At 41.0% G+C, this 15,767-nt stretch overlaps 1 protein-coding gene across 1 annotated transcript; it reads left to right on the top strand.

Moving 5' to 3' along the window:
• Positions 1-6,243: 6,243 nt before the first annotated feature.
• On the top strand, positions 6,244-8,536 carry LOC147459624 (F-box protein At2g26850-like). The gene is made up of 5 exons (XM_086510833.1): positions 6,244-6,993; positions 7,086-7,165; positions 7,421-7,599; positions 7,837-7,911; positions 8,106-8,536. Exons 1-5 carry the CDS (start codon positions 6,394-6,396, stop codon positions 8,288-8,290), a joined length of 1,119 nt encoding a protein of 372 aa, XP_086366959.1. The 5' UTR covers positions 6,244-6,393; the 3' UTR covers positions 8,291-8,536.
• Positions 8,537-15,767: the final 7,231 nt, after the last annotated feature.

The raw sequence follows: 15,767 nt of genomic DNA, 5'->3' as shown, positions 1-15,767 counted from the left end.
TTGAAAAACTGGTGTTGGATCCTTCTCTTCAATGATGGTCATGATCTGGTCAAAGCTAGGTGGTAAGACTGCTAGAAGAACTGCAATTCTGTCCTCCTCTAGTAGTGCAGTGTTTACAAAAGCTAGCTGCATGGTCATGCTTTTGAGGCGATTGATCAAGCTTGCAATATCTTCATTATGTTCCATTTGTAATTTTTATAGATCTTTCTTTAAGCTCACTTTGCTCTTCTTTTTCCTAGCTCCAAAGTTTTTTTCTAGTGCTTTCCATGCAACTGATGAGGTATCACAATCATCAATAAAGTGTACATAACTGTCATGTAGTGCAGTGATCATGATTCCTAATGCCTGCTTGTCTTTGGCTTGATTTTGTGCACTCATAGTTCGTGTCAATACTTGTGCACCAGTAGTGGATGTCAGATCAATGGGTGTTGGCTTGACTATTCCCCACAATTGATTTTTTATTAAGTAGCCTTTCAACTTGATATAAAATTTATTTTAATTTATTGTGCTTAGATCTGCAAAGTTTTGAAGTTTTGTTGAGAGAGAGAGAGAGAGAGAGAGAGAGAGAGAGAGAGATAAGGAGAACTCCTTTTAATTCTTCTTTGATGCTGCTCGGTTCTCTGCCACTTAATTTCTGAAACACCTTTGGCTTTTGTCGATATTGTTTTGCTTTTTGGTCGTGGGTACTCTCTTGTGCCCAGGGTCGACAGTTGGAAGCTTGCTCTCTGATGGTGAAGGCCTTCTAAAGGTATTTGAATGCTTGATGCGAAGGCTTTCTTTAGTGGATGGCCACTTTTGAAGTCCCTTATTGTGAAATTGAGCCTTTGATGTTGCTGAGTGGGAGCATGCCCTTAGAGGCCTTGGAGCTTAGAGGATCAAGGGTAGGGCCAATGGCCATGGGAAGGGGGAGCCCAATATGCTCCGGGCAGGTGAGGTAAGGACGGTTAGCTGGGCAGGTGTTGGGGCATGCGGGGGAAGCTCGGGCAGGGGAGGCAGGCACTCGGGCAGCGGGTGTGAAGGGCGTCGTTCGACGGGATGAATGGGTAGCTTCAATCGTGGCGGATCACTGTGATGCGCATGTATAAGCTACCAGACGGATGAAGACCTATTGCTGACGGTTTGCCAGTCTGCTCGGACCCGAAAAAAGGCCTAGGTTGAGATAGGACCCAAAACACACATAGGTTCTGCAACAAATATTTCAGAGGTTTGATAGGCTAAAGAAAGCTGAAAACGGAGGGATTTTGCAAGCTTAATAGGATAGCCCAATGAAGTGCGATTGAATCATGTGAGAGATCTACAAAACGGTGTTGATTAACACTTTGTACACACACAAATTGCAATAGGAAATGGTGGCTTTCATGGGAGAAATTTTGCAATGAAGTAAGCTGAAAGCGAGCACAAAAACCACCAAAAAAAAATATAATCCTTACCTTAATCAAGCCTACCTAGCCATGGAGGGTAGTGGCCTCTTAGGTGTGCCAAGGACGTGCCTACGCATAGCTAGATTAGGGCTTAATTAGTGAGAGATGCAAATAGTTATGGAGAATGCCAATGGATCATAATGGTAATTAAAAAATACTAATCCCTCGAATGGAGATGCTAATTACTAACACACAAATTCATACCAACAAAACCTAGCTAGCAAAAACATGGTGCTCTGGTACCACTTGATGGGATCATGCTAGCTAGGGTGGATGAAAGAGAAACATCGTGCACACAAGTGAGTGTGTGTTGGCTAGATTATCACTCAAGCGAATTAGGCTCCAAGATCAATTAACTTGGACTCATAAACACAATCTTGAGTATTTGGTAAGCCATCACAAGCTCACCATGCAAAATAGACTTGTGTCTATTCATTCATGGAATGAGCTTTAAGTAGCTCTTTAACCTTGCACCACTGCATGTGGGATAATTCCTTCTCTTCACTCCTTGACTCATATTTTAGGACAAATCTCACACTTTACAATACATGGTTGTAAATTGATACTTGACTACGCCAAGGCATCTGCCAAAAAAACCTATACACATGCCCGACTCACAGGCCCATACGAGAAATGGTCAAATATGCCATACAACTCTATAGCAAGTGTGGAGGAGTGGCTCTCTATGTGTCTTTGCACTTCGATGCTACCGGGTGTATGTGCACAAGAAAGAATATAATATCAAGAAGGGCTATGGCTGCCCTTCTCTCTTGTGCAAGGCTATCTGTGGCTATTATTTTCTCTCCTCAATGTTAAAGATTTTGCTCATAGCTTCCTTTTTTGGCAAGTATCAAAGTTTGATGCTATTAATTTCCTACTATGGGCAACAAGAGGTGAGTGATGTTATATTATTTAGCACTACCTTAAGATTTTTTTTTGTGCTACTATAACTTGCCACAAAGTGTGCGGTGCCCTTTATTGTGCTACGCAATGGGCTAATAGCCCTCTTGGTTTTGCAATTTCAAGTGTTTCAAAGCCTTTCTCAAAAGTTTATTGATGGAATGCTATGAGCTTCAATGTACCATTACACACACTCCAAAGCTCTCAGATGGTTTCGATACTTGCTTTGTGCAAGGCTCGTAGAGCTCCAAATTGCAAAGTAGATTTTTTGCTCCAAGCCACAAGCTCCAACTCGGCACGAAGCCCTCGTGTATGCAAAGACGTTGAAGTTGCTCCCCCTAGCTCTCATACCAGTTCTATGTGTGCACAAGAGCATGTTGTGGAGAAGAAAGAGAGAACACAGAGTATGTGGGTGGAGCAATTTCTTCACCTCAGATGATCTTAGATGTGTGAGAGCTCCTTATTGCTTTGTTTTTAAAGAATACTAGCTCGGCAACCAGCCTTTGCTGGGTCTCGCTCGCTCTTACCATGACACACAAGGTATTCATAAGGTGTGGAAAAAAATAAATTAAGTAATGTGTGTATGATCTTAATTTTGTTCTCATAGTTAACACTCACTTACACACACATGCACACGCGCACGCACACACGCACACACACACAAATACACACACACATAGGTGGATAGCAACATGGTTTTTCATTCCAAATAGGAGCCAATAGTTCTGTTACAAAAAAGAGGCTTCTTGATAAGAGAGTAATCGTCAAAAATATAAGGAATCCCAAGCCCAAAAAGAGATCACCATCAAACCAAACCCCATCTAATCTAGATATACTTTGAAAATCAAAGTCCATTGTAGAAGTCATCATTTAGGTGTTCAAGTTCTCGCCATGCATCTTATGCGTCAGATTGTTATGCTTTGGATGTTTCTAGTTTATGTGATGTCGAGGAACCTCTGTCATTTGATGAAGCACATAATCCAAAAAATTAGATGGCTTCCATGCAATCAGAATATGATGCGGTTATAGAAAATGACTCATGGACTTTATGTGATTTTTCTCATGGCAAAAAGGCCATTGATACAAAGTGGTTTACAAGTTGAAATGTAAGCCAGATGGTGAGATTGATTGCTATAAGGTTCGACTTGTTGCAAAAGGATATGCACAAGAGAAAGGCATAGATTATGAAGATATTTTTTCTCCCACTTGTTGTATTTTTGCTCCCTCTTGTTGTATGACTATTGTTTGTCTTTTATGTGCATTGGCAGCTCATTTTAGATTGGATGTACATCAATCAAACATTGTTAATCCTTTCTTGAATGGTGATATATTTGAGGAAGTTTATGTAACGCAGCCTCACAGTTTTGTCCAAAAAGGACAAGATATAAAGTGTGCAAATCTAAGAAAGCTTGGTAGTCTCGTCGTGCTAGGTATGAGAAAGCTGACACTTATTTGGTTGAACGAGGCTTTCAAAACAGTCCAACAAAAAAGCATTTTGTATGTAAACCATGAGGGTGATGTATTTCTCATCGTTGTTCTATATGTGGATGATTTGCTAATTACTAGCCCAAATGAGACACATATTGCTAAATCTATGGCTGATTTGAATGCTACTTTCAAAATAGAAAACTTGGGGCTTTTGCATCATTACTTGGGTAGACAATTTAAGCAATGTGATGGTCATATTGCCTTGTGTCAAACGCATTACATAGAGACATTGCTATGTAAGTTTGGACTTGAGGACTGCAAACCTATTGCTACTCTCATGGAAATAGGTTTGAAATTGAGTTTTCATGATGTTGGCGATCCTGTTGATGTCACTCTTTATCAAACTACTGGATGCCTTATTTATGTATGCAATACATGGTTAGGTATTCAGTTTGCAATCTCACAGGTTGGCATATTTATGCATAGCCTAGGGTCTAAGTAGGTTGTCAAGAGGATTTTGGCTATTTGAGTGGCACTTTACATCTTGGCTTGTTTTATCCTAAGGAGGGATCATTGCCGCCATATTTACATGCTTTTTCGGACTCAGATTGGGTTAGTTGTTATGACATACGAGTGTCCACAAGTGGTTTTTGTTTCATGCTCGGCAGTTCATGCATATCATGGTTGAGCAAGAAGCAACCTATTTTGGCCACTTCTAGTTGTGAGACTGAGTACAAGGCAGTCTTCCTAGATACGTTTGAGTGTGTATGGCTTAGACACCTTATGGCTTATTTGGGTGTTGGACAGGACACTGCCAAAATCATCTACATTGATAGTAAGAGCGCATTGGTAGTTGTGAGAAACCCAGTTTTTCATGCTTGAACAAAGCACATTGAGGTGCTTTATCACTATGTCAGAGAGAGACTCTTAGCATGAGAGATCAGCTTGGCTTACGTGCCGACACAAGACAACCTTGCAGATCTCTTCACAAAAGCCTTTTCCTTGTGAGAAGTTCGAAGCTTTTTGCAAAGATTTTGGCATACTCCCCTTTGTGGATTGATCATGCCCTCAAGGCATGACACTTCCCTATACACTATGTGCCAGCTCTCGTTCACCGCATCACTCCAGGAGGGAGTTGTTACCATATATATGTGGTAGTGATGTGTGTGAGCACACTTAGAATCATCAGGGCATTTTTTCCTCACTAGGAGTCCCCCCCCCCTCCCTGCATTCTATATACTCTAGGGCTTTCATTTGTGCACTAAGCAAAATACTCTCACTTGTGTGCCTTGAGGTTCTTCACCTTCTCCAAGCTGTGTGTGTTTCCCTGCAACCCTATTTCCAACAATCAGGACGAGAAAAATATATTCAATGTGATTGAGCTTGAGAAGTAGTCTACCCTTATGTACATGTGAATCCCCTCTGTATCTAAAAGATAACATTTGGACTATATGAGGTACAACCTTTTAAAGTGAGGCCGTTGTCAACCACGCCTAGTCGTTGGGTGTGCCAATGAGATGGAGAAAGGCTGGCTGCGATGTCTGCCATAGCAAAAAGGGAACTAGCTTCACCCCTCGCCCAACATCGTCATTGTGCGAACATGAGCAAAAGATGGTGCGCGAAGGATGGCCAATGGGTTAGACCTTCTGCCACAGCGGCTAATGCTCTCTAATTGGCTGACCTTGGTTCGTGATGATGAAGTGAAAACTCAATCAAATTTTTTGTGTCCTTTGACTGTGTGACATTACGGGCACCCGAAAGGGCTTTTTTGGCCTCTTGGATGCCTGTGTGTGACACGAGCCTTAGGTGACCCCAAACCTTATGTGCATGAGAATCCCTTGTGATATATCCAAAAGATAAAGGTCTGGACTATGAGGTACAACCTTTTAAAGTTAGGTGACCCCCAAAATTCTCTATCTGAAGAGATAAAGTGCAGGATCCACGGTCCACTTTTTGTTTATGGGGTGAGAAATGAAGATATTTTTATTTTGCAGAGAAAAAGGAGAAGCCCGAAAAATACATTTTTCCTAACCAGTAAAAAATTTCCCGGTTTCCAGGTCAAAATTTGAAGCTTTTACCGGTAATTTCAATAAAACTTGTGTAAATTTGCCGGTTTTCTTAAAGGCAAGCTCAATCTAACCGGGATTTTATAATTTCAGCCGGCTAAAATACACTAGACCCCGGTTTTCTTCTAACACTTATTATTATTTAAATTAAATTGAAAAGTGGGCAAGAAATCGTGACAAGATCGGATACTCCTCTTTAGCGAAGGCTGCTTGCTGCGGCTGACTGCCTCGGGGCCGCGGAAGACCCGATCTTTGGGCTTTTATATAGCGTAGGCCTAATGTGTGCGTGTAGTGACCAACTAGGCCAAGGCAAGTAAGGTATATTATTAGGGCTGCTGCAGGCGAGGCGACTCGTCGTCAATCTCTGCGTTTATGTAGCAACCACAGCCAACGAGCGTCAAGGGCGTCCACATACACGCACACATTTCGGGAGAGAGAGAGAGAGGCGTACACGCACATTCACAGAGAGAGAGAGAGAGAGAGAGAGAGAGAGAGAGAGAGAGGCAGCCGTTAGTTGCTACCTCATTTAACGGCTAATGTAGTTGATCGGAGGCGCCTTCTCCCTCCTCCCCGGTCAGATGAGCAGCTCTCTTCAATCGATTCCTCTGTTTTCCCTCTGGTTAGCCTTTGGCTTATTTCTCAACCTCCTGAGCTTCAGAAAGAAGCTCTCCGTCTTTGTAGCCATGTGCGTCCGAAGGAAGCACAAGGTCCAGAGCCTCGCAGAGGACGAGGGAGATGTTGCTGCTGCCCCTTCTCTTCTAGACTTGCCAGAGCTTTCTGTGGAAACTATTCTATCAAAGCTTCTCCCTCAAAGCCTTGGCAGGGCGGCATCGGTTTGCAAAGAGCTTAATGAGAGATGTGGCAGTGACCATTTGTGGAAGCGGCATGTGCAAGCGAAATGGGGAGGTGTTGTGGGTGATCTGGCATTTAAAGAATGGCAGAGCAGCTGCAGCAGCGGAATGCATGTGCAATTTAATCCTTTTAAAACGGATGATTCCTTGACTCAAGACAAGCCCCTTATAAGTTGGCCTCTTTCTTGCATATGGAGTCCTTGGGCAAAGTCTCCTCCCTCCTATCTTTCTGAGAAGATGATAAGCACTAAGAATGTGTACAGGGAGTGGTACACAACTCTTGAGACTGGTGCTTACTGGTTCCCGGCCCAAGTGTTCAATCGCGAGGTATGCTAACGCACTCTTTTTGGTGGTGATTGGGATGCTATGGATGTGATACTTCTTATCTCTTACTGAGAGCTACTTGATTTCTGCTGCAGAATGGTCACGTTGGGTTCTTGTTATCTTGCTATGATGCGGAACTATGCTACGATCGGCAAACTGATACGTTTAAAGCAAGGTATATATTTAAAGGGCCTTCCTTCCAGCATGTGTGGTTTAATTTGAGTCAAAGAGACATGCACATACATGATCCTGTACAAGTGATTGTCATGTAAGTGTTAATGTGCGATAGTTGATCCTGGTACAATGAAAGCATTGAGGAGCTGTGCTTATGTAATGTAGATTTGAGTAATGTTTAGCAAGACACAAGTCTCTCAATTTCAAGGGACTGTCACCATATACATGTATGCTAAATGTCTTTGTCCTGCTTTAGGTACCCACCTCATGGCTCTTGCTCTCCTCTTCTAGAAGATGGGGTTTCTTGGCAAAGGCTTAGAAAACCCCCCTTTTCAACAACTGCCCATGAGCTCTTTGTGTCTACATCGTTAGAAGACCTCCGACCAGGAGATCATGTTGAAGTTCAATGGCGAAGGAACAAGAGGTTTCCCTATGGTAAGAAGATGTTGCTTTGGTCTCACTCACAGCCTTAGTATAGTTTTGGCCTGGCATCGCATTTTAGCACACACGAATTGCATCCTTCCCTGTGAAATATTTTCTTTTTTTTTGAAACGGGCATGAAGAATGAAGCACTTGTTTAAGGACATGAAGCGAAGTCTCTTATAGTCTTTTTGATGCGTGGTGGTGGGGATTCTTCCTTTTGACACTTTCCTTGTCTGTGTCCGTCCTCAGGATGGTGGTATGGAGTAGTCGGGCATCTAGAAACATGTGACAAAGATAGCCGACATTGCTGCTGTCACTTGGATGGTAAGTTTAAGATTCTCCATGTGTGGGTACTCTTGCCTTCCAACTGGTTGATGGTCGCTCTGGTCGTTTTTCTGTGTCTTGACACATAATCAAATCTTTCTGCTGTGCAAACCATTTGATGCTTTCATGATAAAAAACAATCTTAAATTGAGCCACATAATCTGCTCGTTCTCATTTGACTCATATATGAACAGACATGGTTTGGTTGGAGTTCAATCAATACGCTCCAGGATCTCGCTGGAGGAGAACAGGGATCTACCGAAAGACACATACTGAGAAAGGTGATGATGCCGAAGGTTTCTATGCTGGCATCAGGAAGCTGTCTTCTGAAGAAGCATCTGCTTGGATGCGGCTGTGGCCAAAGGAACCCTTGGAGTAGGGGTTGTTGATTTTGGCATTTGTCATCACTATTTGGTCATTCTCTGACCCCATTTGCATCAGCAAATGCTGATATATATTCCATTCTTTAGATTATAATCTCAATGGGAAGTTGCATTAATGCAAGCTCTCAACTTAAAAGAAGCCTTATTGTGATCCATTATTCATTATTCTCATGATTGTGCGAGAATGAAACAATGTTATTCTTTTGGCCAAAAAATACATTTTATTTCATTTCTTTGGCAAACCTTTTTTGCCTACTTTATATGATGTCGGGATAAAACGAAAGCGTGCTCAATACTTCGATCGATTTTACTTGAACAGTGAATGGATTTTACATCTGAGTGTTTTTGTGCTTGGCCTCTAATTTGTTATTGTAGAAAGCAAGAAGTGAAGGGGTATTCTCATTTTTGGTTTTGTCAATGGAGGCTTTGACCTCTCGACCAGTTTTACAGTGGCGAGCTTTCTAAGCATGGGATGTGTGGCTTGTGCTGTCTTTGTTGCGAAGATGCATAAAGCCAAAGAACCATTGGATGTTGGTAACTTGCATCCTATAATGTCCAGACTTTTCGACATTTGTTGGGTGTTGGTAACTTGCATCCTATAATGTCCAGACTGATTGGCATTTGTTGGGTTTGTTTAAAGCTGTAAGTGCGGTCAAGTGAGAGCTTATTTATTGAATCCCGGTATCAGAGAAAATTATGAACCTCATTTGAGGTCTTTTAAGGGTGGATTTTTACATGCTTAATGATTTTACTCATGAAATATAGACTACAGAGAGTCGATGGTCTACCCGGACACATGGTGGGGAACCTTATGTGTTGGTTATGTAACGGGGATGTTGGATATGTGACTCTGTAGAGGGTGCCATTATTGTTGCTCCTGGTGGTGGGTAGCTTCGAATTGCGAGGGATGCCATCATTTTGCCTAGATATGCACTATTGCCTTTTGCCATTTGATCCTGTGGTTAGTGTCCAGGATTGGCTGGAGTTGACTATTGTCCAAGACACCAGCCCATCCCATCCTGAAATCATCCTTTTCCTCTCTAGTTCACAAGAAGATTTAAAATTTTTCTCATGTAGGAAAACAGAGTCTTTTTCAAAGTTTTTCATACAATGCAAAACATCATGAGCTTCCGCTCGCGAGGCACCACATACCTAGCTAGGTACGATTGGGGGCAAGGGCATGTTGGTTGTAAATGAGGATTGTGCTCCCTCATTTGCACCCGCCTGCAAATGAGGCCTATTCCACTGAGAGATCTGCGGTTTAGGCAGCTTTCAGACTGCCCATGGGCTCCCTCCCGCTCCCCATCTTTTCGAGTATGGGAATGGAAAAGTGTATTCAGAAGGCTATTGTGACCCTGCAGTGTGAAGGCAGCCCAATGCATGTGTCCAGGAAAAGACTCAACTGGGGACTTGGAAGTGATTTGCTCGAGCCATGGCTGCCTTGTAGGACTAGATGTAGGCAGTGTTTCAACTCGCTCTTGTAATGGAGTCTTACAAGATGGTGAGCGAGTTTTTTTGAGCGATGAAAAAACGAGCGAGTCTCTTAATAAAGTTATTTGTGAATTATATACATACCCTAGTTTTTAAAGAGGAATGCAATTGTGTGCTATGGTCTTGCCACAACCCTTTTACTAACTCTTCTTCAAATACCTTGCAACTTCGCTTTTGTCTTGGACTCCTCCCTAAAAATATGTTCTAAGACCTCATGCATGTTAGCAACTATGTTCACAAATCCAAAAGACAACAATCAGTTACCACAAGGTTAGGCAGATCTATGACATATAGATATGTTAATAGCCTTTCAATTAAGGCAGATCTATGACATATAGATATGTTAATAGCCTTTCAATTAATTTAACTGGCTTGTATAAGCACCCACTAATTCTTGGAAATGAACTCCATTTTACTTACATTTTTCACTTTTGTGGCTTTAAGAGGCTTCTATTAAAAAATAATTCAATAGTTATTTAGATGTCCAAACAAAAAACCCTCTTATGGAAATCCGCACAACACATAGTATGAGTTGATAAAAAAATGTTAAGAAAATAAATCAAGGGTTGAAGTTGTATTTCCTGCATGGCCATCTCTAAAGACTAATTTAATAAAATGTGTAAAATTTTACCGAATTGATTCAATGGTAGACCTATTTGTTTTTGAATTACAGACCCACTTCTTTGAAAATTCCCTCAATACGTATGTAATGAGCCTATCACACTTCAATGTTGCTCACATAAAGACTCTCATGTCTTGGACACATCCTAACAAAGATGCTCAAAGAGTTTCATGAAGTTTTTATGTCATATGCCAAAGTTATGTTTAAAATATTAGAATCTAAGCATGAGCCACTTTAAGGACACCAACCACTTTTGTGGCCCATTACAATACTAGTGTTAATTACATGGATTAATTGTTAGTCAAGTCTGGTAAAAAGTAGTAGAAAACTCATACCACAATACTCTGGTTGAGATGGTCATGAGGCAGTTGGGTTGCTTGAGCTCATCATGCATTGGGCACATCACTTCATCATTGCCACTGCATACATCATCAATGTAGTTGCAGTGGGTGCATCCACAGCTAAAGGGTCTCCACAAGTTTTGGCAGAAGGAAAAAAGAGGAAAACAGGTTTGGCCCATTGAGATAAATACAAGACATTGCAAAAGCTTAGTGAGAAGCGATGTGTGTGGAACAAGGCAAAGCGAGTGGGCAGTAGCCATGCTGGTCAATCGTATGCATGCAGTTGATTCTTTTTGCTGCATTGTAAGGATAAGGATCGTGTGTTAGGAAAGTGACTTTATTAGAGAAAATTAAAGGGATCCTTGCTAGAGTGACTATTTAGCACAGTAACTTTGGGCTTATACAAAGAAGTTAAAATAGCTACATTTGTCAACTAGCAATGTTGATGCAACTATTTGCAATACAAGGAGTGTGCGTTGGGCTTTGCTTTCTAGTGAAAATGTGGGCTTCTTAAATGCCATGTGGTGTGCAAGGGGGTCTTACCAAGGACTCCTCGGTAATGTCTTTCCCTTTTGGCAGTAATTGCAACTCTTTTGTAAGTTGATATTACATACATTTCAATGCTTTGAAGCATTTACGTTGTAGGTGTCCGTATCTTTGTGGGAAACTCTTCCAAATATTGGCGTGTGAAGTCACTCTTCTCTTTTGAGAAGCACCTCTTCACAACGGTTGAGGGTCTTGAAGCTCAAGGAGAGATTCCTTTAAAATATTGCTTGAAGGTTGCTTTCTTTGTTGCTGCTCGGATCTCTGCAGTATGACAACCCTCTAAACTTGAGAGATCTTTGCTTTTGCTCTTAGTTGATGTGGAAATGAGCCCCTTGGGGCAACAAGTGGATGAGTTAGGCCAGGGGTTTTTAAGACAGCAGGTAGTCGATGGCAGTCGATCAAAACATTAGTAGTTGTTAGGCAAGATCAGGAGCTTGTCGACTAGAGTCGTACGGTAAAAATAAAAGGTGTGTAGCCGATGCCGGTAGTTGGAAAACCTAACGGGCTCATCCAATACAATTCGCCATAGCAATCACGTCTACCTCATCCCCCTACTTCCAAAAATTGGAATTGCTACGCTTGAACCGACAGCCTATGGTTGAACACCCTGCCTTACAATAAGCTAGCCATGTGAACCACCCACGTTAGTTGTAGACGCTGCAAAAAAGAAAATCTTCAACCTAAAACTCACAGCTACACACACACCCACACACCTAATAATGGATAAACAATTAGAGAAGCTTAATCTTGGCCAAATGAAGAGCTTGAGGGTGCATTGGAAAGCTCTTGCAGAAGGCTATCAAGGGATGTACTTAATGAATCAAGATGGAAAATTTTTAATGAGGAATTAAAACCAAGAGATAGACTCTAGCTAAGGAAATAGCCAATTAACAAGTGCTTTGGTTATTTCCTCATAATTGGCTATTTCCTTATGAAGGTAGTGGTCCATGGGCGTGCCATCAATGAGCTGATCAAGGGTTGATTATGGATATGTGTGTGTGTGTGTGTGTGTGTGTGTGAGAGAGAGAGAGAGAGAGAGAGAGAGAGAGAGAGAGAGAAGAAAATTGAGTGGCGACCAAAGTGTGTATGTGCACACTATGTCTGCCATAGAAATAGAGAATAGATTAGGAACGAAGGTAGGTAATTAGGAGACACTAATTACATTATAAGCTCTGATACCAGATGAAAGGTTATGACAGAAACATAAATGATCCATTCATGATTGGAAAGTGCATAATGTAGCTTCTTAATTCATTAACAAGTACAACTAAGTGCTTTATATAGGAGAAGGAAGAGGTACCTTGCTGGCTGTTTTTGACCTATCCACTTGCTTCATATGCAAGTGCACTATGTCTAGAAAGGTCCATGGGTCATGTATACATATATGGGCATCATTTGGGGTGTGTAATCATGCATGTGGGATTAGGTAGAGTCTCCACAAGCGGTGTGGAATGTGTCATGCACCCTAACACGTACGAGGACGTGCATCGGCTAAGAAGTGGGGAGTGTTTGGCCAATACAACTTACATGCATCCTTCTAGTTGGGCACACATTGTAAAGCCATTTTTGATAAATTATATCCTATTTTTTTGAGAAACAATGTAAACGAGCTTGTGTAATTTGATCCTAGAGCTACAAATATATGAGATGTGATGTCTATTTGTGTACGCAAAGTGAAAGCCCTATGTATAAAAGTCAATAGCTCTAGTTTGAAGGGAATATATTTTTTGAATAAAGAAATGAGCTCTGTTGTACATACTGTGAAGTGACTATTTAGCTCAAATTTGTAATCAACTTATCTCATGATTGAGTAATCGAAATCAAATTCTGAAATTTGCATTGTGTTTCTCTTCTCTTGCTCTCTCATTCAAGTATAAATATTTCAAGTTTTGTCTGGTTTGTGACCTTGCATTTGCGAGCCTTATCTTCCGTTTTGAGTGCTTAAATCATTGGTTTACGATATTTTGACCATAGAAGAGTGTTAATGGACCGTAGGAAGCCCTGTTTGAATGCTTTTATTGTAGCTTTTATGACTTGGTAAATGATGGATCGTGATTTTTGTACCTTGTCAAAAACTTTGTAGACTTGTCCCCTTTGATCTAATATAGCTTTCTTTAAAGTTTCTCGGCTATCCAAATCCGTTTAGTCTTTGGAATGGCATGATGACCGAGAGCAGTGAGAAAGGACATAGGTATATTTTTTGAGCCAAGAGTTGATGATTTGCTTATTGAGTTTGACACTTTTGCTTGTAAGGTTCACTTCTTGAGGATTAACACCCTTTAAGAGTTTCTATGTCCATTCGAGTCACTTTCTTTATTATTGACATGAGTATGTTAGTGCCCCAAGGCTATGCTATGGATGTCCGTCATGGCGGCCCGCTAACACAGAGTCCCAATGCATGTAATTTTTCATTATTCATAATTTTGCATGTCTCTATTGTGTTATATAATGCTCATTTGAATATATCAATATCTCAAGTGAGTTTACATATATATATAAAGTAGTAATTTTGAATACTCCCATCCACTATAGTCTCTACTCTCATGAAATGGAATGATGGTGTATGTCAGATATGATGGATGATGGATTGAGTGTGGTGGTTGCTCCCTTAGTAGGATAATTCATATTGTTTTGATGGAGTTATATGCTCTAGAGGATAGGAAGAAAATTTTTGGCTACAACATTGTCTTCCCCGTTTTGTTCCCTCCCCCCCCCCCCCCCCCCCCTCTCTCTCTCTCTCTCTCTCTCTCTCTCTCTCACACACACACACACACACACACACACACACACACACACATTGTTATCATGCCATCGTGCTTTACTTTTTTGGACTTCATAAGTAGTCCTTAGTAAAGGGTTGGATTTTGGTGCCTCTCTGGACCATTAGATAAAGCTTGCGGATTAGTGACACAGCAAGTTGATGATAATAAATTTTTTAAAGAAATTATTTCTTTTAGGCTCTTGTGAGAGGGTGTTGACATTTGTGTAGTTCTCTCTTTAAAGAGGAGCACTGAGGATTGTGTCAAACATTAATTTTTATGCTTTTGAGATATATTGTAATCTAAATAGTTCATTGTTACACTTTTTTTCAAAAAACATAATATTTTACTGTGAAACCACATGTTTTAAAATACTAGTGTCACTTTCTATTTCTCTCTCTCACAAAGAAGCCTCTTATTAAGAAATTCTTTGTGAAAGAACATGATAATTAACTTTGTGTATTAAGGGCAAGGGGGCTGGTCGTTAGCGGTGGCTCCCCAAATAGCCAATATAAGTATGGTCTCTGGATAATGTCATGGCTCGACATGAGCCTATGAGATAACCTTACGTAGGCCATAGTGAATTTCCATCTTTTGGATTACATAAGTAGTCCTTAGTAAAGGGTTGAATTTTGGGTGCATCTCTGGACCATTGGATAAAGCTTGCGAATAAGTGCCACATAGCAAGCTGATGATAATAATTTTTTTTAAAATTATTTCTTTTAGGCTCTTGTGAGAGCGTGTTGACATTTGTGTAGTTCTCTCTTTAAAGAGGGGCACTGAGTATTGTGTCAATCTTTATTTTTTATGATTTTGAGATATATTGTAATCTAAATAGTTCATTGTTACACTTTTTTTCAAAACACATAATAATTTATTGTGATACCACATGTTTTAAAATACTGCTGTCGCTTTCTATTTTTCTCTCTGACAAAGAAGCCTCTTCTTATGAAATTCTTTTTTTTAAATAGCAAAAATCACAATTGTGAGTGAATTATATTTATCAAGCCAAATAATTACAAGGTCTTGTCATGCTCGTGTTGAGCCATGATGTCATCCAGGGACCATAATTACATCGGCTATCAAGGCAGCCATCCCACCCAACTTCCCTCCTTATCCTTGATACATAGGGTCCCTTATCATGTTCTTCTGAGATCTTTTAATTACCGATAGCCAAGATTTTTCCCTCTCCTAGGCATGCCGTCTGCTGCTCTCAACAAGGAACAAGTAGTCCTAGACCAATCCTCCGAGTGTTGTTTGCGTCCAAGCGTCCATATTAGCACTTTGCTTTCTTGTATAATTTCTGCGAAGCTTGCCACCTCAAGACCTCCTTCAAACGCACGGCGGTTCCTTGTCTACCATACATTATGTAAGAAGATGTACCTGATGATTTGAGTGCTGACGAGGATGGCAGGACCACCTGAATTCTTCCCTCCAAGGAAAAGATCAATCTTGTAAAAACCGATTTTCCATGTTCTTTGGACCCACTTACATATTTTCCCTGTGAGGCCTTTGATAGTTGGGCAATCTATGAAGAGGTGAGCCAGATCTTCACTAGCCAACCTGCACCCCAAGCATTGGTTTGACCCAATCCCTCTTTCCTGAATCTTCACTCATGTCGGTAGAGCACCCCAAATTACCTTTCACAAAAATACCTTCATGTGCTGCGGAACCTTTGGCTTCCAGATGTTCTCCACTATTTGCTCCCACCTTT

The sequence above is a fragment of the Adiantum capillus-veneris genome, chromosome 4 (genome assembly GCF_014529385.1).
Source record: "Adiantum capillus-veneris isolate H3 chromosome 4, ASM1452938v2, whole genome shotgun sequence".
Classification (NCBI taxonomy): Eukaryota; Viridiplantae; Streptophyta; class Polypodiopsida; order Polypodiales; family Pteridaceae; genus Adiantum; species Adiantum capillus-veneris.
Note: the sequence above shows the minus strand (reverse complement) of the source record. Positions and strands in the feature narration are given on the sequence as shown.